We start from the raw sequence: 26,146 nt of genomic DNA, 5'->3' as shown, positions 1-26,146 counted from the left end.
ACTAGTACATTGCATTGTGCAAACTGTCTGTTTTGAAATCTTTTTCCTCTTTGAATTGCTCAGTCCTACAAGGTCTGCAAATACAGTTCAAAGAAAGTGTGGTGAGAAGTCTCTGGAGGCTTCTGATCATTAGCAAGTTTACGTGTATACCAATTGCGGTCACATCGAATAGACAGCGAGTTCAAACCTCTAGCCAATTATGTCAAATATGGCTTCTCCAGCTAATGTTACTCTTCTTGGCCTGAGTCTGGAAATAACCATTCTTTAAGGAGAGCTGTACAAGAAACATTGTCAGAATGTCTCATTGATTTCTGCCTTTCACTGGTAAGGCTGCCTAATAGCTAGTTAAGGACACTGTTTTATATTGAAAAATTAATTCAGCAACAAAGAGTATTCTGTCACAAAGCTACCAAAGTGCAAAGGAGAAGGCATTAATCCAGCCTGTCAGAGTTTAAAGATTTCTTTTTGTTTGGGTTGTCTTTTACGTGCAATAACATGTACCTTGATTGATTATGCCTTTAATAATTATATTAGGATGGGTAATAACCTTTTACTGTTGGAGTTTTTGTTTAGAAACCAGACTACAGCATCTTTGAAGCTTTCCATGTTCAACTGTGCAGGGTCTGCTGCAATGGTTAGATTTTCTTTTAAAAGCGGTGTTTGATTTAGTATAATTTTATTTAAGTTTGGCTCTTTCTTTCACACTTTAAATTTAATTGTGTGTGAGGTACCCTATACTAGTTGTGCTTAACTGTTTCTGAACTGTCATTCCAAACTATTTGGAACCTCATTCCCATACCAGAAATGGTACTGTAGCTTACTGTCATGTTGCCAGAGATGCCATATTGTGATGGATTTGGTAAAATGCCTATTCGGTTTCCTGTTTAAAATATACATTTTATATATATTTACTTTTATACTTTTTTATATTTCTAAATATATGTGTTGTGCGTATATATTTTGTCTGCTGGGCTTTGCAGTCCTCAACTTGTTTGTTCAGCGATGTTCTCAACCCCTCCCGTTGCTCTGTGAGGATTTTGCAGTTACGGCCTTGAATATGTAAGGGGGAGGGAAGAGCTAACGGGCCTCAAGTTTCTGCACTTCTCCCATATTTCAGCCAAGCAAAATGTGCCTTTTAGAATGTGACTATATTTACGTAATAGTGACGTATACCCTATTGTTCTCCTTGTATAAAAGGTTAAGCACTGCCCGCAATAAACAGATGATGATGTGAAAGTGGTTATACTGGACATTTGTCAGTGTAATTATTTCGGCGTGCACGCAATCCATATCTCAAAATTAGGAGCAGCAGCAGACATTGAACCCTAAGCCCAATTGTGGTTCCCAAAACCTTTACAATATTACTGTGGTGCATTCATAAGCTCATTGTGTTTTTAAAAAAATGTAAATTGTCAGCACAATGAACTGACCCCTTGAGAATGTCCTATACTATGAAACGCATTGGGAAAGAGCCTGTGTTGACGTCATCATGCTGGCTAAGTTAGCGGTAACTGTGTTTGATGCGATTGAGCACATCTTGTTTGTGAGTAGCCTTTTTAATATAAGTTTTAATAAAACTCTGCATTATACGATGAACATTGTCCCTATCTTTGCCGGACCCCTGTGGTGCTGTGAACAGAGGAGATAACTGGATGATTGAATGCAGTTTCCGCTGAGGTACCCTGTGTTTTACTACTCCCCATGTTATGTTACTGAAATCTGAGTTTGTAGAGCGATTTAAAATCTGTATTTTGGAGGTCTCACCCATAGGTAAGAGGCTGAGTGTGTCAGTGGTAGTGGAACTCACCTGGGAGAATGCAAGGCTTTTGAGTGAATTAACAGCATTATATACACATCTTGGGTGATGAACTATATGGTGGACGTTTTTATGTTCTATACTTGATATTTACGGGGGGGGGGGGGGTTTGCAAACATACGTTTGTTGGTTTTTTTTGTTTCACATGCTTAAAGTGAAAGCACAAAAACATAGTTTATATTTATTTGGTACTCTGGTATTGGGTGGTTTGAGTGCTGCTGTACACGTTTATCAGTAATTTGGACACTGAGCGCAGTTGGTCTGATTTAAAAGATCTTATGCAGAGATGCTCTAGAATTGTGTACGTCATTTGGTACACATTGGTCCACAGTCTACTTGCTATTGGGAAAGATTTACAATGTGTGTAGAAATGTAGCAGGCATGTTGTAAACCCTGAAACAGGTGAGCAGAGTAGCACTTGAATGTTTAACTGAACACCTAAAGTTAAGCTTTTACATTTAACTCTCTCTCCTCCAATATTTACTCCTTAACCCTAAATTGCCAGGTTTAAATTCTCAGCACTGCATTATCAGTCTAAAGCCAAAGCAGGTGGCGAAGTCTTCTAACTGCTTCTGTGGTCAGACCACTTTAAGTTGTTAGTTATTTGTGATTATTGTTTTGATACTGTTGCCATGAAACTACTCAATAAATATTTAGAAATTAAAACGTAACTTTTTTTTTTTTTCTTTAAGGAACTAGGGAAGAACTGGGAGACTGTTCAATCAGAAGATGATCGGGAATTTAGAGACAACAATGAAGAGTATGGGGAAATTTTGTTTTATTTATTTTTTTATTTGAAAATTATTTAAAGTCCAACTCAGCCATGATGTTTTTGGTTTGGAAAGAAGGGGTGAGGGTTAAACCGTTTAGTCAGGTTTATTTTTCAATCTTTGTGCCCATTGGGATGATTTCCCCTTAATTGTTCTGGGTGCCTACAGCTTTCAACGTCTATAAACTAAATGTATCTTTTTTTTAACATAGTCACTGTTCTATTATAAAAGTGTTTACAATCTGCAAATTTTTACCAGGGACTGGTCTGACTGGGAGGAGCTTCCTGTTTTTGCTGTATGCCTGTTTTGTGACAAGCAAGCAGATACAAATGAAAAATTACTTTGCCACATGAAGGTATGTATCCCAGGGGTGTCTTGAGAGAATAGAGGGACTAGGGCAGGGCTTGAAAAAGCCGCGCGCCCGCTTGCCAAATACGAGGAGAAATTCCTCTGTGGCAAGCAGCGAGCACAGATGAAGCATGGAGCGACTGCACCTGCGCTCCAAGCCTCATTGTGAAGCCGAGTTCCGGCTTACAACTTCCGGTTTCTGGCTTTTGCGGCACCACCGCTGAGGGGACAGGTGCAGGAGAGGTCCGCTCTCCTCCGCTGAGACGAGACACCCTCTCCACCACCGCGGGGGACTCGGAGGGACTAGGAGTAAGTACTGTATACAACATGTCATATCACTATAATGGAGTACAGGGGAGCTGGGATATACATTACTGTATACATGTCATATCACTATAATGGAGTACAGGGGAGCTGGGATATACATTACTGTGTACAGTTTTATATTTTGAACTCTTTATTCTAAAGAAAAATTTAATTTCATTGGCTTTAAAGGGGCGTGGTTGGGGGGGGGGCGGGGCGAGGCTTGGGGGCTGACCTGGACAAGGTTGCTTGGGGCAACTGGTGGAGAGTAAGTTTTGTGACTGGCTAGTAGGTCTGGACTCGAAATTTTAACCCCTGGACTAGGGCAAATAAAAAAGGTGGGGCCTAAAGTATTTGCTGCAACCTACTAGTGTGCTGAAATGTCCCCATGATTTTAGGGGGTGTTTAACAATTTTTTTACCAGTACAATGCTTTCATTTTTCTGTAATTTGTGTAGAAAATGACTTTAAACTCCCAAACATTTTTTTTTTATGAAAGAAACCCTGTAAAATAAAATGTTGCGCAATATTTGGGCAACTGTTTATCAATTTCATATTTTCAGGGGAAAAAAAACACTAAAATAAGTATAAAATATGAGGTTGTGTCAAGTAAATACCAAACATGTCCAGCCTTAAAATTGTGGACTCCAGTGAAAACTACAATATCCAAAATTGTCAATGGGTAGCACTTAAAAAGCCTTTACAGTTTTAGAGTTAACCATGAATTATGGCCTTCATGGTGTGGCACAGTCACAGTTTACATACAAGTGCATGATCTACGTGAGTATTTGCATTTAAATGTATATGTGACAGGGGTGCTTTTAGATTTTTTTTTTTGTTAATTATTTGCAGTTTTATTATTTTTTCATTTTTTTTCTAACACTTTATTTTTTAATGATCTTTATTGCTGTCACAAGGGGAGAAACCCAACCTATAACTGGCTTCTGCAGCAAGGAGCACATGGAAGGGCGACGCATGTCAGACAACAATAAAGACAAATTTCCAGCTCAACTTACCAGCCTGCAACCAACCGAGTTGTCCTGTGTAACAGTTCACTTTAAAAACGGGTTTAGTTTGCACACATTTGCAAATACATGCATAAGCTGTAGAGCCTGTTCATGGCACTCCAGTATTCTGCAGTTCCTAACTCTCTAACTTTTGAGAGCCTCCATAGTAAAAGCACATGTATAATAATGGATAGATTTAGGTAAGCCTGGAGGGAGCCCACCCCTCCTTAAAGGCACAGGGACACACTGGACACCCAGAATATAGCACAACGGCAGCAAAGGTGTCCAGTGCGTCCCCTCACCAATATACCAGCAGTACAAACAAACAGCAACTACCCCAACTTGTAGCTGGCCTTTGCAGCAAGGAGCACATGGAACGGCAACACATGTGCTCCTTGCTGCAAAGGCCAGTTACAGGTTGGAGCAGTTGCTGTTTGTACTGTTGGTGTATTGGTGAGGGGACGCACTGGACACCTTTGCTGACATTTGTGCTATATGCAGTGTGTCCCTGTGCCTTTTTAAGGAGGGGTGGGCTCCCTCCAGGATTACTTGCCCTCAAAATATCCATTGTTAGACATGGAGGCTTTCAAACTTTTTTAGAGTTAGGAACTGCAGAATACTGGGGTGCCATGAGGAGGCTCTGCAGCATACACGTGTATTTGCAAATGTGTGCAAACTAAACCCCTGTTTTTAATGTGAACTGTTAGACAGGACAATTTGGTTGGTTGCAGGCTGGTGGATAAGCTGAGCTGGGAATTTTTCTTTGTTGTTGTTTGACACTTTTATACATGAAAGCTGAAAATGATCCCCTGGCATTGGTGATCAATTGGAGTAAAACATGCCCCAGCATTGATGTTCAAAAACCTCTAGCGTTCGTGTTCACTGTTTATTTACCTACAGCATATACTGTATAGGTTCCATGTACTACTCTGCTCTTTTACTGGCTGGTTGATGTCACTGCCATAACTAAGCAGGTAGCGTTGGACAGGAGATCACAGCCTGATAGTGGTGGCATAGGTAGAGTGCAGGGTGCTGTTTATTAACCTAGGACACACTGCCATTTTTCATACACCATCTGGGGATGCGCAATTTCAGGATCTAAGGTGACTGGCACCTTGCCATCCACCCGGACCTTTGAAATCCTACTTGGGCAAGTGAAAGTTGCATTATCCAGTATCTCATCCTACAGTAGAAACAACACCTCTTTACTGGATGGTACAGTTTAGCATTCTGTATCATAGTTCTGGCTGCCTGTGATATGCAGTTCATACCAAAATTATTAAACAACCTTTAACATATTCCATCAAGTTAACTAAACAAAATATTGTGCAAAGTAAAAACAAAAAGAACATTTCCTTACCACCACAAATCCAGAGCTTTCTGTTACATTTAACTGTTGAATTTTCCATATTCTAAGTGTTAGAAGCTTTCCTTAACCTAATATCTAATATCTAATTATTAACAGTACTAACATAAGTATGAATGAGTTGGATCTTAATAGAATAATTGAGTTATTATATTTATATTTGAACCTGACATTCAGTTATAGCTTTAATAAATGTGAACTATTGCTTCTCTACTGCACTAATAGGCAGCTCTGGCTTTTCTCACATCCTGTTACCCGCAACAACACTTAAATATGTCTATCAATAACATTCAGGGTTTCTAGCAAGTCCCTAGGAATTAAATCTGTGGATCACACAAAAAAGGTTTTCTGTTTCTTAAACGCGAGAGCAACCCTTTTGTGACATTCCTGTACATGGTTAAGGGATGTAAAAAGTATTTTGTTTGAATCACTGGGGTTGATTTTGTTGCACTTTTTTTCTCCATCTTAGTGAATGAGGTGGCGTTGTGTTGATTTCCATCATCCAATCATGTGCAAGCAAAAATGCTGTTTTTTTTTGTTTTTCCTTGCACATTATTGGGTATTCTTTGTAAAATGAAGCTTTGTAAAGAACACCCAAACTTCACCATATATACTAAGCTCTCGTGAAAAGGAATGCAATTCCACTTGCAAAAGTGCACAGTGAATTTGCCTTTAGCAAATCAAGGAACTAAAAAAAATGCTAATCTAAAATGTAAACATAAATAGTTTTGTATTCATATAGGACAATAACCAGTTTGCCTAAAAACTAACCTTAAACACGTTTATTGGTGGGATGAAAATATGAATTGATGAATCACTGGGGTTCATTTACTAAAACTGAAGAGTGCAAAATCTGATGTGCAATCAACTTCTAAATTCAGCTTGCACCTGATTTTGCAGTCTCCAATTTTGGTAAATCATCATCACTGTCTACATGTATGCAAAAATCAATGAAATAATACAGCTAAACAAATATATGTATTTTTAACTTCATTTAGGATATTCACCATTTTGATCTTCAGAAAATAAAAGTAGAACTAGGTAAGTAAAATAAATAAAATAATTTCACTCCACAATTTCATTTCCTCATAAAGAAGAAAGTTGAATTATACCTCATATGGTTCCAAGCAGCTCAGTAAGGAATCACAGGACCTCCTCTCCACCTCCTTCCCATAGTGTAATACCAGCCAGCCCAGAGACACATCATTTCCGGTCACGTGGGGACGGATGTCCGAGCACAGCGACCATATTGGTTTCCCTCTTTACATGTGAATGCACCCAGGGAATGAGGAGGACTGCATTTTATTAACCAAACGCATGTGAGTGGAAACAGTTTGTTATATGGAGTGTCTTAAATAAACAAATGGTATTACACTATGGGAAGCTCTGTTTGTGTCCTATATGACGTTTGAGAGGAGGTGGAGAGGAGGTCCTGTGATTCCTTACTGAGCTGCTTGGAAGCAAACGATTTTCTGGAGGAGAGTTATAGCCTTGTGGCCCTTTGCGGGTCGAGTTGGGGAGGTGAGCAGGCATTGCTGCCATTGGAGGATTTCTTCCCTTTCTTTTTTATGAGCACTAGAAGTGAAGAACACTGAGTGTCGTTTTCACCTTACTGCATGGACTGTGTTTGTTCATTTATGGACACTTTTTCATATTTGAAATATCACAAGTTTTAGTGATTTTTTTATGTAATAGTTTAATATATGGTTTTTTCACAATAATCACGTACATTTGATTGAGATTCACATTTTTTTATATTTTTTATTCTGTTAGGTTGTCACATTTATTATTAGAAATAATCACAAATATATATATATATGTTAATTAACAGTTTTTTATATATATTTTTTTTTTCATCACTGTTTATTCGCAATATTATGGATTTTTTATATTTTATTTTTTATTAATGTTTGATTTGAAGAATTAATTTAAGGGCAAGGAAAAGTTTTTCCTTATATATTTTGTTTTATATTGATATTTTTTTATGTCACGGATATAATTTATTTATGAGTTATGGTTTTCACTTAATATTATATGCACTATGTGTGTATTTAGGGATTCATTTTAGCGCTTCACTATTTTTGGTTTTGATACTTTAATACTTATTGGTTAAGGCAGAGTGTTAGCAGCTGTTAGGATAGGGACTTACCCATACTAAGCGCAGGAGGATATTTCCATTTATACCTCATATGGGCCTTGGCTGCATGGTAAATGGAAATTTATTTTATTTATTTCAGGTACTTATATAGCGCCGTCAATTTACGCAGCGCTTTACATATATATTGTACATTCACATCAGTCCCTAACCCTCAAGGGGTGTACAATCTAAGGTCCCTAACTCACATTCATACATACACATACTAGGGACAATTTAGACAGGGTCCAATTAACCTACCAGCATGTCTTTGGAGTGTGGGAGGAAACCGGAGTGTCTGGAGGAAACCCACGCAGGCACAGGGAGAACATGCAAACTCCAGGCTGGTGGTGCCATGGCTAGGATTCGAACCAATGACCCGAGTACTGTCAGGCGAAAGTGCTAACCATTTAGCCACTGTGCTGCCCAGCAATATATGGAAATAATCCATAAATGCATGCATCTCTCAATGAATCTCAGTCCTATTAGGAAGAAGGTTGGCCTTTTTGTTGTTTCATATTGGATGAAAAAATTGTATGATTTTAGATAACTTCTTGGCTCATGTCTTAGAGAAAGTACCAGTTGGGGGCAATAAATTCTCTTTATAAAGGCTCCACTCCGTAAATAGTAGGAAAAACGTCCCCTTTGTATACTGTGCGATTGACATAGTCCGTAAATATACAAATATGTCTTTATGCCTGTGTTTAGAAAACCTACTGCTTGCCTTAATAATGCTTCCAAAGCATTAATACCCAAGTACTGGAAAACTGCAGTTTTCTGTCTATCTTTTGAAAATACTGTGCATATGGAGCTTTGCTGCTCTTCTGGGCAGAGGTACCAGGAATTCATGGCAAATCTGTTCTCCAAATTACAACATAATTATACATGTTGAGAAGCTTGCTTTATAAGGATCTCCTATGACTGTCCTATAAACATAGAGCTCCAGAGGCAAGTTTTATAGTTTTTTCTTCTTTTCATAGTTTTTACCCATCGCTCTTTTCAACAAATATGGTCTTTGCTGACTCACTAGCACATGAGTTTGTGTGAGTCTAGTCTAGGAAAAATGTAGTCAAGGACATCGGGGCAGCTTATGATAAGTCTGTTCACTAATACCTGTAACACTGTTTTAATCACTTAAATCCGAAATTGGCATAGTCATGTTCTGTATCGATTGATTACACCAAGGCAGCTGCAGACTTTGTATTCAACGCTTTGCCAATTATTTTGCTTTCTCTTTCATATGTTTCTTTATATTTTTGTTTATCCAGTTTACCTAATGAGCAAGCTATACAAAATTACTATTTGTTTGCATTCTGTGGATTAGTTCATCGCTCACTTTTTTTTTTTTTTTTTTTTTTTTTTTTTTTTTTTTTTGGGCTGGTTCACACCAGATGCAGTCCAGTGCATGCTTTTTCTGCATCAAAAATGCATGCACAGTCTTTTCCATGTATTCCAATGGCCCTAGTTCACACAAGTGCAGTCAGTTGCAGTGTGTTCTGGTGCAGAAAAAAAGTAGAACATGCTGAATTTTTTTCTACACAGAACTTTACTGGAACACCGCAAAATGCATAAAAAAAGTACCGGAATGGAGTGTGGTGTGAACTGTAAGCAAAAAGGCATCTGGAACGCATTCGGAGTGCAATTTTGTGCTGTGAACTAGCCATTATAATAATGTTCCTAGCGTACTATAATCTGATATTAAGCAATTCTCAAAGAAATAAAGTTGCCCTATTTCCTGTAACTGAAATGTATGAGAGAATTCAAGCAGAACTGAAGAACTGACAAGTTGTACTAAATGCAACGTGATAAATGCATTCCATTTACATTGATATCATTTGTGACTGTTCTTGATCTGCTTAACTGACCTCTAGCAATGCAAGAACTACTTTTCTCACTGGTTTGTATTGTTTTCTGTTTGACAGGACTGAAATTCTATCAGCAAGTTAAATTGGTGAATTTTATTAGAAGGCAAATCCATCAGTGTCGATGTCATGGCTGTCAAGAGAAATTTCAGTCGAAAAGAGAATTAATAACTCACATGGAAAAATACAGTCATATAAGTGTTCTTCCTGAGAGATCTGTATGGGATCAGCCACAGTAAGCATTCAAGACACAGCATTCGTAGCAACTGTTCAGATATCAAAAGGCATCATTTCTCAAATCTATTTTTCAATATTTCCAACAAGGTCATGTTTTTAAGATCCCCGTCAGTGATAACTGCTATTTTAACCACTTGCCTTCCAGAGGATTTACCCCCCTTCCTGACCAGGCCATTTTGTGCGATACAGCGCTGTGTTACTTTAACTGACTATTGTGCGGTCATTCAACATTGCACCTAAATTAAATTTATGTTCCTTTTTCCCACAAATAGAGCTCTCTTTCAGTGGTATTTGATTGCCTGTGCATTTATTTTTTGCGCTATAAAAGAAAGACAATTATGAGAAAAAGAAAACAATATTTTTGACTTTTTGCTATTAAGCATGTCCAGTAAAAAAAATTGAAAAACAAATTTCATCATAAATTTAGGCCAAAATGTATTCTGCTACATGTCTTTGCTAAAAGGAAAAAAATCCCAATACGTGTAAATTAATTGGTTTACATGAAAGTTATAGAGTCTACAAATGGCGGTATAGATACTGGAATTTCTTTTTTTTATACTAGTAATGGCAACGATCAGCAACTTAGAGCGGGACTGTGAGACTGCGGCGGGCATTCTGACATTGGGGGAACTGACTAATTGTCACTGACATCCCCAGTGACACCAATACAGTGATCAGGGCTAATAAAAAGCACTGACCCTGTACTAATGGCACTGGACAGGAAGGGGTTAACATCTGGGACGATCAAAGGGTTAACTGTGTGCTGTGTTGTGTTTTACTGTATGCTGTGTGTGTGCTTTACTGTGTAAGTACATTGCTTTGTATTGCTCTGTTATGCAGAGCAATACAAAGCAATGTGCAGGAGCTGACAGGGGAGAGATCTGTATTGTTTACATACAGGTCTCTCCCTTGTTGGTAATCACCGGGTTCCGGCCGGCGGGAAATCCCCAGCCTGGACCCAATGATCGATAGGTGAGGCCGCCATTGCGGCACATGTAGGGCTCACGCGTGCCCCCTACCCGGAAATGGAAAATCGTGTGTGTGTGTGTGTGTGTGTGATTTTGCACACCCCTGCCACCCTGTAGCAGTATTTCTGCTATAGGGCGGTGGGAAAGCAGTTTAAGGAAGTCTCTACTTGCAGTGTTCAGCATAAATGAGTTCACATCTTTTGAAAAGTAAGATTTTAATCAATATCTCAGTGAACACAAGACCACTTTCCAAATTTTTCACAAACCTAAGTTTTATAGAACATTTGTTTAGCTCATTACATGAAAGTAAGATTAATAATATAACTTAGATTGCAAAATCTTCAGTTTTACTCAATTAGTTGATGCAAAAATGAATACACCCCACAATAAAAACTACTACATCTAGTATTTTGTATGACCTCCATGATTTTTAAGGACAGCACCAAGTCTTTTAGGCAACGAATGACAAAGTTGGCGACATATTGCAACATCAATCTTTTTCCATTCTTCAAGAATTACCTCTTTTAGAGCCTGGGTGCTGGATGGAGAGTAATGCTCAACTTGTTTCTTCAGTATTCCCCGTAGGTGTTTGATTGGATTCTCATCAGGAGACATCCTTGGCCACTGAATATCAGTAATTGTTGAATGTCATCACAGGGTGGAGCTGTGGACATTTTGGAAATGGACTAATGCCATGTCCAAATTGGTCATATGGTAATTGTTTTGGAAGAACAAGGAAAATTGACGTTTTTAGTCATTTAACTAGACCATTATCTTACTGTTCAGTATTTTATTCCAAAGATCAAAACCATTAAAAAAACAGAATGACGATATTACATTCTCATTAAAAAATCACAACCAAATCATCACATTGGTATTGTACTTTTCCTGCAGTATGCAGCTTCCTGCCCAGGGTAGGAATATTACGTGACTAACACACTCCACAAGGTATCATATAATTTGGTGGAACCGCAACCTACAAGTACAACCTTCAGCTCAACATGTTTTTCACATAGTGCTTTTTCAGGAGCTTTAGTATAATATCCATACAAGCAAAGTTTTTTTTGTTGAAAGAACATAATTCTATTAAGCATAGTATTTTACTTATAGTATACCAATGTAGACATACAGTATAAGAGGTAGATAGTCAGGTCAGCGGCATGTCCTAAACTCATATGCGGGGGCACATCTATAAAGCAACCGCCAAGAAACTGAGTCGAACAAGAGGGCCAAAAGACATTTAGCCCTAAACCAGTTCATATCCCTGTAATAATCAAAACGATTCACTGGAACACAGTGTAAATAGTATATATCTCTTCATCCAAACCAATAAATATCCAACACTGTGAATAAAGAAGAGAAGCTCACAATCACTACCCCTAGAATGCTAATTGGTATCAGAACCCATAAGTGTATCCACTTCTGACCACTATCTAAGGCCCACTATTTACTGTTTACTTAACGAAATGTGTCCCCAGTTCCAACACTCACCATAGGGATATGTAGAAGTATTCCCAAACTTGCATTTTCAGCCTATGTGTACAATAATAACATGGATTCAACAAGGATGTTGAATAGTTCTAATAGATATGTGTACAATCCGCGTTTAATATACTCTTCAAAGAAATATATCCATTTAGTCTTATTGCCACATGGTCCCCTTCATATTGGGCTACAGATGTGGGCATCCATCTAAGACATCGGTTAAATGTCATTAAGGTTTGGATTGAGCATAGAAAGCCCATATAGATCTATGGCTGGTTGCTTACCTCTTCACTGTTATTAGTGGGACATGCCTCTCCACATCGCCGTCTCCCGCTGCTGCTCCACCCTGCATTCCCCTCCACAGTCCTTTCATATATGTGCCCCAACCGGAAACAACACACCCGCATGGTGCCGGCATTGACGTCATCCAGCCCAGCAGCAAACACCACGCCTGCGCGAACCCTCTGCCCGCACATGCGCACTCCAGCCCTGCCAAATGGAGGAAGCGGAAGTCCCGGGAATCTCACACCCAAAGCTTTGAGGCTGAAAGCCTAGGCAAGCGTCTTTGTTCACAGTGTTGGATATTTATTGGTATGGATAAAGAGATATATACCATTTAGACTGCGTTCCAGTGAATAGTTTGGGATATCACAGTGGTATATTAACCTGTTTAAAGTCTAAATATCTTTTGGCCCTCTTGTTCGGCTCACACTTTCATGGCGGTTGCTTTATTGATCTGCCCCCGCATTCCAATTTAGGACATACCGCAGACCTGTTTATCTACTTCTTATACTGTGTGTTCACATTGGTATACTGTAAGTAAAATACTATTCTTAATAGAATTATGTTCTTTCAACAAAAAAACTTCATATTTCTATTATAATACAATTAATCTCTCTGTATTTTGTTATTATATTATACTAAATCTCCTGATGAAGCACTTCGTGTGAACATGTTGAGCTGAGGGCTGTATTTGTAGGTTGCGGCACACCAAATTATATGAAACCTTGTGGAGCATGTTAGTCACATAATATTCCTTCTTTGGGCAGGAAGCTGCATACCACAGGAAAAGTACAATACCAATGTAATGATTTGGTTGTGATTTTTTTTTTTTTTCTTATCCAAACATAGTTTATTGAACAGAACATAGAAACATTTTCCAAAATACCTGTGTCACGAAAACATCATACAGTAAATATGGTAATCAGCATTGGTGTACAGATTCTTAGAAATCATACAAACATATTATAAAGTGGTAAGCAGTAAATTATACAACATCCCCACCACCCATTGGTAAGTGAACAGGGCAAAACCAGAAAAAGCATCATAACTAGAACAGTATTATGACCACTCATATTCTATATCAAATTGGATCTGTCCTAGGGAGAGAGCCCCACCACTAAACCTAATCTTATCCTAACAAGCGAGGCAGCACCAACTCCACTGGAGCTAGGCCATAGTCCCTTCAACACCTAGGATAAAGGGGATTAGCCAGTAAACCCATCCTGTGCATTTTAAAGGGGGTATAATGTACTCTGTAAGCAGTAGGTACAGCTGTGAGAGGCGCTGCGCCACATTCAAAGAACTGCAGCAAATAGCCTCCTCCCATTGTTTTCCAATCAGTTCCCCCACATCCGGCATCCATGCCCTGCAAGGGTAATTATCCAAATCGGGTCCCAGGAGATGTTGGTAGCAATTCGAGATAAACCCCTTAGTGGAGGATACCTGTTGACTCAATTGAAACACGGGAGTGGGGGAGAGGCAGAAGTCAGGAAAAACCGCTGGGCCATTACCTCATGTCTTAAATGTAGATAATAAAAATGCATCTGCAGAGGGAGATTAAATTTAGATTTCAAATCTGCAAAGGGTAACAATTTGCCATTATCAAAAACCTGTTTCATATGGGTGATGCCATATGCCTGCCACTTGGATACATATTGGAGCTTAGCTAGTTCAGGGTACGTGGGATTGTGTCAGAGAGTACTAAAGCAGGTATATCCTGCTACCGCCTGGAGTTGTTTGGTTTTGTGCCAAATTTTATCCATCAGCCTATAAGTGAGAAAAGACCTATTTTGGTTTAGCAAAGGATTGCGACTCCAGCCCTTTGGTTAGAGATGGTGTGTTAACAAAACGAAGGGCCACAGCTAGGGTAGTATCATAGTGGAATCGAGCAGTAACAGCAGGGGGGGGGGGGTCATACCGCTCACCATATGTTGCAGTTGAGTAGACATATCATAGAGCCATGGGTATGGAAATGCAATACCTTCTGCCATTTTATTATGCTGGAGTTGTTCTAGCTTAATCCTTGAAGGGCCTCGCTTCCATAAAAGGGAGTAGAAAAGAGAGTTAACAGTGCAAAAAGTTTTATGAGGAATTACCAGTGAGGAATTGCGTAGTAGAGTAATTGAGGCTTAAGTATAATTTTAACCAAGTTGGCCCTGCCTATTAAAGAGATCCGCAGTTTCCACCATATCTGTATTTCATCTCAAAAATGTTTAAGAAGCGGATTAATATTTAGCCCCGGAAACTCAGTGACTGTTCTGAAGGTCACGATGCCAAAGTATTTAAAACTAAAGATTATAGGTACCGGGCACCCTGGTGGAAGAGTTGGGGTGAGTTGGTCATCAAGGGCCAACTTGGACCAGTTAACGGTTAAGCCTGAATACCGGCCAAATTTGCCAATAACATCCATCACGGTTTGTAAGCTGGAGGAAGAGTATTCTAATATAATCAGTATGGCATTAGCGTATAATAGTAGTTTATCGCATATTTCACCATATTGAAAGCCACAAATGGACATAGAGACCAGAATACAGGCAGCCAATGGCTCTATTGCCAGGGCAAACAGGGCGATAGGTGGCAGCTTTGAGTGCCCTGTCCCAGGGAGAACGAATTGGACACCAGATTACCCATATGAATTACAGTCTTAGTGTGTAGTAGAGCAACTGCACCCATGAAGTAAAGGTATCTTCAAAGCCAAAGCACTTCAAAGCCTCCCAGAGGTACCGCTACTCAACACCGTCAAACGCCTTGTTGGCATTTAATGATAACAAGACTCTCGATCTCATGTTGTCAGAGGGAGTTGCATGTTCAGGAAGAGTCTGCGAAGGTTTATGACAGTAGATTTGTGAGGCATGAAGCTTGCCTGATCAGAGTGTATGACACTAGCAATAACTTTGTTTAGTCTTCCGGCTAATATTTTAGCAAGGATTTTTATATCTGTCTGCAATAGAGAAATTGGCCTGTATGAATTGGCAATAGTTGGGGTTTTAGCAGAATAATATAGTGACTTGAGCCATAGAGTCTGGCACTTTCCCAAGACAGAACACATTGTTGAATGTTGTAAGCAAGTGGGGCAGCACAGAGTCGTCATATTGTGAGTATACTTTCATAGGAAGTTCATTTGCTCCAGGTGCCTTTTGAGGTCGGGAAGGAAGCCACCACCTCCTGGACTTCCTCAGTAGTGAGAGGTGAGTCAAGTAGTGTCCTTTGCACCTGCCACAACTGTCTAATACACACTGTACAGTACTCAGGTCTGCAGTTCATCGGGGGTACAAGAAACCTTAGATTGGTACAGGGTGGAATAAAACTATACCAATTCCGCCATCACCCCATCAGGAGTATTTAGTAGAGTACCAGATTGAGAGCAAATTACATTGATCGCAGGAGTGGTAGACTTTGCCCTGACAAGTTTAGCCAGAAGGTGGCCGTCTTTTTCCTCTCCTCATAAAACGTCTGGCGTAAAAACATTTTTTCTCCCCCACCAAGCATATCACACTCAGTTAAGCTTCCTGCGCTGAGATCCAAGCTGCCCTAGAGGCCTCTGAAGGGTCTGAAAGATAGTCCCACTCCTTTCTGTCCACTAGCTACGATAGCTGCTCTTCCTGGCATTTACTTGAGTTTTTAATTGCCGTAATTTCCTCTAAAAAAAGATACCCGGGAGCCAACATTTTAAAAGCATCCAGTGGTGGTATGCGTTATCTACGAAAAATCTGGTAATGCGGGTTAGGATGATAGCGTGGGAAGGAATTTGTTGCTAAATCCACAACAGTAAAATCAGTCTGTATATGCAGTAAAGCATGCTTGTTATACTCACTGTGGAACCTAAGGGGTTAATCCTTTGCATTTTCTTTTCTGCCCCTCCTTTTGTTCAAATGCCCAGGCTAATAAGACACTGAACTGTGCCCTTCTGCACATGCTCAGTTTAGAGGTTTAGAGTGTATTGCTAGAGAGGTTTTTTTTTTTTTTTTTTTTTCCTTGGGAGAGTGCATGTGATTAGCACATGCCAATCAGCACTGTCCAGACAGAGGTCAGGGGATTTCCATCCTCCTAGATAAAGCTCCTTCCACAAGCTTTAACCAGTGCTCAGCTGAAGTCACAAGACTGCTCTAACTGCTGATGAGAAAAGGTATTTAGCAGTTTATATTTGCTAAAATAATCGCATTTCCATGTGTGTACTGTGGGAGACCAGATATAGTGAATGCAGGGTCTTGGGTTTAGTAACACGTTAAGTGCAGCCAAAATGCATTCATTTTCCAAGGTGATCTACATAAGGAAGGTGATGGGTTTAACATTTAGCACTACAACTAAGGAAGAATGATCTGAGATACCCCTAAGCGCATAGCTGATGTCATGAATCAAGGTGTTGGACTGGATCGTTCCCAAACATAGATCAATTCTGGATAGGGTAGTATGAGTCTTAGAAAAACAGGAGAATTCAATGCGAAGAGGGTTTCTTGCTCTCCAGATGTCTAACCATCCCACCTTGACAATGAAGCATGCCAGCAGGGTGCCCCTACCAGTGGGTCCCATGGCCACAGGTGGATGTCTATCCAGTTGAGGGTGGACTACCCCAGGAAGGTCACCCATGACAAAACGAGGAAGGTCCAGTTTATTCAACAAAAAGTTTACAAGCTGTCGCAGAACCAGGGTAGAGAAAGGAGGTGGTACATATACCGATGCCAAAACACATTGGACTGTATATAGCCTGCAGTGCAGAAATATAAATCTACCTTCATGTTTGGTACTAGAGGAGAACACCTGGAAATCTAAGGATCGGTGGACCAATAAACTCAGCCCCCCAAGAGTACGAGGCATAAGTAGAGTGGTAAGAACAACCGACCCAACCATACTCAATAAATTTCAGCGTGTCCCCGGTCAGGTGCATCTCCTGCAGCCCTTCTATCCCTGGGTGGTACTTGCGCAGGGATGCACTGACCATGGAGCACTTCAGAGGATCGTGCAACCCCCTAACATTCCAGGACACAATGGGTACATTAGCCATCATAAAACAGAACATTATCAAGGCGCCCTCTAGTGGAAGGGGGTCCCCTGCCAAATTACGGGGCCACCCGCATCATCCATAAACCCATAATAGCCTATGCAGGGAAAAGCGAAGTACTATTACTTTAGAATATGATATACTCCATCTGTCCCAATAGTCTGTTTGTGCACAGTGTTATCTGTCAATAAAAACAGAGATAAAAACATTAGAAAACAGACCCCAACACAACTGTGCTGGGATCAAGGTCTGAGAAGAAATTAACCAACAGGAGTGACCAGGCTGAGCCTGTCAGCCACCCCAAAAAAGACCAGCCCTCCCTGCCTAACTGTAGGTGCTGGGAGGACCATGCAATGCACAATCGCAGAAAAATCTGCTTCCCCAAGCTATTGGAATACAGGGGAGCGGTCATCCATGTATACAAATCCCAAAGTGAAAAGCAGTAGGATAGGTTCCCTTGGCATGAAAAAAAAACTATGGAATAGCAAATATATATAGCTCCCATCCATCACCAGGAAGGTAATGGAGAGGGGAGAAAAATAACTTCAACACAATAAGAGTAGATGATCAGCCTACAGCATCTTGATGTGGCATCTTGAGGGAGGCTTCATTGACATCCAACCACTACGCTGCGTCACCAGCCATTTCAAAGAAATGAGCTCGGCTTCTCGTCGTGATCTGGTTGTGAATTTTTAATGAGAATGTAATATCTTGATTTTGTTTTTATGTTTTGATCTTTGGAATAAAATATTGAATTTTAAGATAATTGTCTAGTTAAATGCCTAAAAAGTAAATTTTCCTTGTTCTTCCAAAACAATTACTACTTGGCCACTGAATCACGTTCACCCTGTTCTTCAGAAATGCAGCAGTGGCCTTAGATGAGTGTTTGGATCATTGTCATGTTGGAAAAGTGCGCGACGAACAAGGGTGCGGAGTGATGGTGGCATCTTCTTTCATTTGTGAATTCATGATACCATCAATGAAATACAGTTCCCTGACACCAGCACCACTCATGTAGCTCCACAGAAGGACACTGACACCACCATGTTTCTCTGTAGGCACCATGCATTTTTCTTTGTACTCCTCACCTTTCCAATGCCATACAGTTTTGAAGCCATCAGTTCCAAAAACATTTATCTTGGACTCATCACTCCAGAGTGCAGAGTTTCAGTAGTCATGTTATTTTTTAACATGGGCCCTGGCAAATTCTAGGCGGGCTTTTTTTGTGTATGGGCTTTAGGAGAGGCTTCCTTTGTTGACGACACCCATGCATGCAATTCCTCTGTTGTGTATGCCTTATTGTGTAACGGGAAATAAACACCCCAATTTGGCTTTCTACTTCTTTATCTAACTGCAGTGAACTTGCATGGTGATTTTCTTCAACCCTTCTCATCAGAAAATGCTCCTGCTGAGGAGTTAACATTTGTGGATGTCCTGGACGTCTCTGTGAGATGGTTGCAGTTCCATCTTTGTTAAATGTTTGTATCACTTTTGCTACAGCATTGTGACTGATAAGTAAAGCTTTTTGATCTTCTTGTAGCCTTAAACTTTCTTGTGTAAAGAAATTATTTTTTTTCTCTGGCCTTGTCACATTTCTCTTCAATGTGGTGCCATTGCTAACAGCATGAAATGGGAATGGGTTTGCTTTCAATGGGGTGTATTCATTTTTGCAATATGGTCTTGAATGAATTTTAGTAAAAATAATTTGTGCAAATTAACAAATCTTGTTAACACAAATGCGGGCCTTTGATTGCAGAGTATGATGTAGTATAGTGTCCCATAGAAAATGTTGATTCTGAAAGGAAAGTAAAGGTTTTCTTACAAATCTGTTGGAGTGTACTCCTTTATGCTGAACACTGTATAGAATTATGGAGAGTGCATTTACTATATTCTAAAAAATGCTTCTTGATTGGCTGTAATGCAGATATGTTTTAAAAGCCAGAATACAACTTTTAAGTAAAATCAGTACTCTAACTTCACGTTCTGCATATTTTCCAATATCAGTAGGAGAAGGCATATCATTTGTGAAGAGCACTCTGAAGGGTTCCATTTATACTTCACGCAATATACGGGGGTGCTTGGTCCTCTTCCATTGTCACATAGAGCTGGGCAGACATAATGTGGCAGGCATCCTTTATAGTGTTTAGTATTATCCAAGTGGTGTTGGACATGAGAGCTCCTTAACTCCCTGTGTTATCACCACTGGGATCCATATAATGCTTTTCCTGTTTCCACTTGATGCCATTTGGTTTGTAAAAGAAAGGGTGTTTGTTGTCTGACCCAAGCTGAATATTATGCAGCTTCTTTAGAATAGTGGAATAAGGTATTATGTAGCATTAAGGAGGTAGAGTAGTGCAGGTTGCTTACCTTGAAGGAAGCTGTGTAATTAAATAAAAGATGGGAGGTCATTGGGAATGTCTTCTTGTGTGCTTTTAGTATACATTGGCATTTCAAGCTTCAAAATAAAATCTTGGTAGTGCTACCACAAGTGCACAGAGCTTCTTCCTTTACTCATAACTCTTCCAACTATCTGACAGGGTTACAGGATATATCAGAGATATAGAAGCTGGAAACCCTATACCTTAATGAAAATGTGTACAAGTTTTGTTCTTTCCTTTTTTGAATGACTGACACTAGATCCTTCTCCCATTTCTAATATGAAGTATAGGTGATCTTTAAGAAGGCAGTTTAATGGTATCCTGTACGTAATTTGATAAAGATTGCTTAATCCAGACAACCAGAAGAGGCACAAACTCATGAAGCCTATTGCTCTAATTTGGCCAAGAAACTTGCTCTCAGTATTGTGATTGTAAATAACCCTATTCAGGCATAGGGAACACTCCAATTTTTCTCAGAGTGGCCTAAATAATTTTATTTTGCTTTTACGAGTCATGTGAAGGGCCGCATTCTAGGTGTCTAGGACTGTGCATTGTGAGGAACCTCCAAGACATCTGAAGGAAGAATTTCCTAATTTGTGAGCAATCAGGCCAAAGACAACCTGGTGCTTGGTGACAGGCTCATTGATTTGTCCAGAGGTTGAACTGATCCATCCCATGATAACACGATGTTGAGTTGTAGTGGTCTTGAGTGGAACTGGGCAAATGGGACTTCCCTGGGGGTTAACATCAACCTCATGACTCTCATACAGAAGCAAAGAATCTGTTGAGTCCAGGTCTAGGAGGGGAGAGTTTTAAGTTTCTCCTGGAGAAGAAAACATTTTCTTGAGATGTACCTTGGATAAGATCCAGATACTCCAATTGATGAGTCGGCTCCAGTGCTAACTTCTGAATGTTCAGGATCCAGCTGAACCTTTTTTTAAGCTCCCTCCAGGGGGCCATATGGATAAACCACAATGGGGATACTCTGGAAGGATGGGAGTGGGAAACTACTCCAGAGATTATATCTGGTGACTAGTTTTGGGGCGATGAAAGCTGGAAATAAAGCAAGACTTTATCTATTTTTCTGAAACCAATGATACATATTCCCATAAAGATCTAATTTTCTTGGGTCAGTACTTCATGCAACATGTTTGTTCCAACCCAATAGTGCCTGTCTTTGGGAGGGAGTTTATGGACCCACAGCTAAGGGAAGGAATCATTGATGTGCTGGAAAAATAGGAGCACGTTTCTGTTTCATGTCTACAGAGGCCAGAAAGTCTTCTTACTGGAGAGGAGGCTATGATGGATCTGGTGGATTCCATGCAAATTTATTTTGGTCTGAATGAAGACACTTAGAGCCTTGAGATCCAAGATTGCGTTAATGCATTTTTTGTTTTGAGAACTGTAAAAAGGTTGGGATAAAATCCCTGAAACCTTTCTGCTACAGGAACTGGGGTAATAACCCTTTGATCAAGAAGACTTGCATGGGCTGCATGGAACTCTGCTAACCTGTGTGGTGACACAGGAAAGTTGGAAGACATGAAGCCTTGGGGGGCTTAAACCAGACCTCTAGGGGTTTATTTACTAAAGCTGGAGAGTGCAAAATCAGACTCACTTCTGCATAGAAACCAATCAGCTTCCAGGTTTCATTGCCAAAGCTTCATTGAACAAGCTGAGGTTAGAAGCTGATTGGTTTCTATGCAGAAGGGAGTCTGATTTTGGACTCTCCAGCTTTAGTAAATAAACCCCCTAGTGTCTAACCTTTAGAAACCACTTCTTGTACTCAGACATCTGAGATGCTGTCTGTCCAGTTGTCCGCAAAGTTTAGCTTACATTCCCAATATGGAAAGTTTGGGTATCCCTTCATGCTAAACAGGACTTGTCTACAGGTTTGGGGGATTTGGAAGCCCAGGGTTTTTGGTTGAACAAGCAGTATATAAAGCCAATATGTCCCCCAGTAGACTTGATACTACAGAACAAAATCATATTTTCTTTATCCACTGAAGAACACTGGAATTCAAAATATCATACAGTCAGGACACCCAAAGCAGTCCAGCTTAGGGGTAGGCAACATCCACTGATAGCTCTCTTTGGGTTGCATTTAAGAGGTGTATGAGTAATCCAACTCTTGAGCAAACTAAATGGGGAGGAAACTTCTGCAAATGCAGAGGAGCTTTCACTATGAACAAAACCAACTAGATATTTCAGAGTAGAAAAGGAAAAACACTGTCAAGGAGAGGCTCCTCCTTGAAAGAAAATTGGACCCCTGCCAGTGAAACTGGAGAGACAGGCAATTCACTAAGATAACAAGTGGGAAAAAACACACTACCAAAATGAGAGTAGAATAAATCAACAGCTATTAGGTCAATAGAAGAAAATAATTCACTGGGCTCACTCAAGACAAAAAAAAATCCCTCTAGGTAAGTGTGGACAGCAGAAGTCCACAGAGAAGTTTAAGTCCAACCAGTCAAAAATAAAGGGGAGAAGGCCTAAGCCTTGTTCTCTTAAACTTAGGATTGGTTCCTAGACTGTACAGCCCTTTCCTCATTATGGAACCTTATACCCTGATTCTGTTAAAAGATAGAAAAATTGTGGGGGCCCTCACAACATAGCATCCCAATGGATAGACTAAAGAAAAATTTCCCAAGCATAGAGGGATGCCAGGGGAACCAATCATTGAAGGCATTCTGAAGGGAAAGGTATATTAGGTGAACAGAACCCTTAAAAGTGAGGGAATAGGTAGGCCGAGGGTATCTTATAACTTAACTGGTGAAAAAGCACCCTACCTAAAAAATGATTCTTTCACCAATCAGTGTACCTAGAGTGATAGACAACACTGCACACCTGCCTACCTAGTTCTGCAACACACGGTTCTACGAATCCACCAACCTGCCCCTAACCCTTGTCTTCTCTGCTGAGGAATATTTATTTGGAGTAGAAGTAAAGGAAAAAAACAAAAGGAATTTCTGCATAAGGCTGCAGATGTCCTGTAAATGAAGGACCCTTGTGGTTAGTTCCCAGAGAGGCCTCAGGGTTTATACCATTCTTCACAGGGGGTACCTATAGCAGGATCCCAACTTGATCCACTAGCTGCCTGTCAAAGGGAACATAGGACCATCCATCAATCGATTACTTCCTGACAAACAGGAAAGGTGGTGTGCACAGCAGCTAAGATCTTGTGCCTCAGTTAAGAGAAGGCAAGGAATTGACAGGAGGAGAAGCCGTTGCTTTGATGGACACCCTTACATCTGGGTCCCCATCAGCAGAGACCAACTGATCTGTATCCCCAATCTGTGCACATCAGCTGCGGGCCAGATGAAATCTTGTACCTGGGCGGATGTGGCCAATGGGCCATAGTTTAGAGATCCCTGATTCAAACTATAGCCCAATACTTAGCTTTGGGCAATAATACTTTTGGTGCAAGCCAACAGTGCCCAAATAGTGATGTTGAAAAGTATGTTGTAGTGTTGTATGTAGGTCTTATCTGATTCAGTGATGTGGCCAGTTTACTGAAGAACTGAATGATGCTTAATTTTGAAATGGAACCAAGTAACTGACCTCTTTAAAGGAGTTGAGAACATACAATGTTATAGACACCTTCTAATATAGTCTTAACTATGCAGGCACCCTAACTCCTTTTGTTGGTTTTAGAAATGCTGCTTACCTTTTTGTATAAGGTTACATAATTTCACCATGTAACTCTTCTTCCTGATATTGGGGGGTGGGGTTACAGAACACTGAGCAGACACATTGGGGTAGAATTACTAAAACTGGTGCACTCAGAATCTGGTGCAGCTGTGCATGGTGGTCAATCAACTTCTAACTTCAGCTTGTTCAATTAAGCTTTGACAATAAAAGCTGGAAGCTGATTGGTTTCTATGCAGACTTGCACCAGATTTTGCACTCTCCAATTTTAGTAAATAACCCGCATTGTGCCTGTATTCCATTGTCTGTTCAGCCTGAGGCAAGATGCAGACTGTGCTTAACAGGGAGTGTGTTCAAGAGGCAGGGTGTGATTGGTTGGGGGCTGTGGCGGCTGAACAAATCTATCCAATACAGACATGCCGTGAGTCTGCGCAGTGTCCTGTAACTCTAAATGACCAGCCAAATTATGCAATTGAGCACATAAGCTTATCTGTGCATGCATGGTTAGTTTAGAACAAGGAAGAAAGGTAACTGTCAGGATCAACTAGGTACTTCAGATGGAATAAGTACATGAACATGATAGAGACTTTGATTTATAAAATACACATATGTGAAGATGGCTATAGAAAACAAAATAATTAGGGTAACATACACTTTAAAGAAACTCTCTCTTAGATTACTTATATCAGTGGAATGACATATAAGTAACCTATTTCTGGTTTGTTGGCAGGTATTACTTTCCCACTTATGAAAATGATTCCCTCTTGTGTACATTGTCTGACAGTGAGGAGGAGACAGCAGCACAGAATGATGAGCTCCCGGTTATTGGAGAAGATCTTTCAAGGCTTGAAGCACTAAAAAAGACGAGTGTACTTAACCAGCTATTACAGGACAATGTCTTAAGGAGATAAATGTGGAATAAGATAACCCTGTATTTATGCTTCTCATTTTATCAGAATTCCATTAAATGGAACTAACTAAACAGGAAGCATCTCTGTATTACAAAAAAGAATGATCACGTGGTACTTGCAGGCTTGCAGGTGTTCACTTTTATACAGACTTTGTAGATGTCTTTATTTAAAAGCTCTTCTTTTTTTTTTTTTTTTTGGAAACAGTGTCTGTACTGAGTAGGTATCTGCCACAAAGGGAACAGTTTTCATAGCTGTCAGAATACCTGTCACACAATTTAAACAAGTGAATTCCATCTTTCATTGCACAAGTTCCTTTATTGTACTAATTAAATGTCTTCTAATTCTTGTTTAAATTAAACAGGACACAGAACATGCTAATACCCTTTTGATATAATAAATATTTTCTTAAATTTCCTAATAAAGGAAAGGTTTTCCAGCTTTAGCAGCGAGGCATAGTTATTTCTAATGTACAGGAGTCTGTTATGTATGCTATTATAGAACAGTTCCATGAGAATGCTGCTCAGACAGTATTACTGGCCTTCTGAGTTGTATATGGATTTTAGAAAGAAAATGAGTATGCTCCTAATTCTATTTCAGCCCAATGTTTTTGCTCAGATAAATTTCTGTATAGGAAAGGTTTAGGAAAAAAACCAGCTGAGATTCTCAAGCTCCAGAACATTTTACCCCCTTCACAACCAGGCCATGTTTTGCTATTCGCCACTATGCTACTTTAATTGGCAATTTTCTTTCACACAAATAGAGCTTTCTTTTGGTGGTATTTGATCACCTCCTGGGTTTGTTCCTTGTGATATATAAACGAAAATAAAAAAAAAACAATACATTTACTTTCTGCTATAAAACCTACCCAATGCAAAAAATGTAAAATTCAAATGTCTTCATACATTTTGACCAAAATGTATTCTGCTAAATGTCTTTGGTAAAAAATAAAAAAATCCCAAAAAGTGTATATTGATTGGTTTGCATGAAAGTTAGAGCATCTACAATCGATGGGATATACAGTGACGGAAATAAGTATTTGATCCCCTGCTGATTTTGAATGCTTGCCCACTCGCAAAGAAATGATCAGTCTAAAAATCGAATGGTATGTGTATTGTAACACTGAGACAGAATAGCAACAAAAAATTCCAAAGAAATGCATGTCTAACAAATGATGCACTGATTTGCATGTTCATGAGGGAAATAAGTATTTGACCCCCTATCATTCAGCAGGATTTCTGGCTACCAGCAGTCTTTCATACAGGTAATAAGCCGAGATTAGAAGCAGTCTCCTAAAGGGAGTGCTGCTAGTCTCATTTTGTTACCTGTATAAAAGACACCTGTCCACAGGAGAAATCAAACCATCAGATTCCAAACTCTCCACCATGGCAAAGATCAAAGAGCTGTCCAAGGATGTCAGGGACAAGATTGTAGACCTACACAAGGCTGGACTTGGCTACCAAACTATCGCCAAGCAGCTTGATGAGAAGGTGACAACAGTTGGTGCAATCATTCGCATATGGAAGAAACACAAAACTACGGTCAGTCTCCCTAGGTCTGGTGCACTGTGCAAGATCTCACCGCGTGGAGTGTCAGTGATCATGAGAACAGTGAGGAATCATTCCAGAACTACACGTGA

At 39.9% G+C, this 26,146-nt stretch overlaps 1 protein-coding gene across 1 annotated transcript in view; it reads left to right on the top strand.

Annotated features, from left to right (window-relative positions):
* LOC149464702 (zinc finger protein 277-like) overlaps positions 1–25,475 on the top strand; it is a 110,306-nt gene extending 84,831 nt beyond the window's left edge. Inside the window, exons 8-12 of the mRNA XM_089673953.1 lie at positions 2,509–2,576; positions 2,845–2,941; positions 6,608–6,650; positions 9,666–9,840; positions 24,330–25,475. Coding sequence (XP_089530079.1) covers positions 2,509–2,576; positions 2,845–2,941; positions 6,608–6,650; positions 9,666–9,840; positions 24,330–24,510 — 564 coding nt within the window. The 3' untranslated portion in view covers positions 24,511–25,475. The remainder of the gene's footprint in view (positions 1–2,508; positions 2,577–2,844; positions 2,942–6,607; positions 6,651–9,665; positions 9,841–24,329) is intronic.
* The last annotated feature ends 671 nt before the right edge of the window (positions 25,476–26,146 follow it).

This window comes from Staurois parvus, unplaced genomic scaffold (assembly GCF_062004578.1).
Source record: "Staurois parvus isolate SC_StPar_1 unplaced genomic scaffold, SC_StPar_1.0 ptg000147l, whole genome shotgun sequence".
In the NCBI taxonomy this organism is placed as follows: domain Eukaryota; kingdom Metazoa; phylum Chordata; class Amphibia; order Anura; family Ranidae; genus Staurois; species Staurois parvus.
The sequence above is the reverse complement of the archived record's forward strand: the minus strand, read 5'-3'. Positions and strand labels throughout refer to the sequence as shown.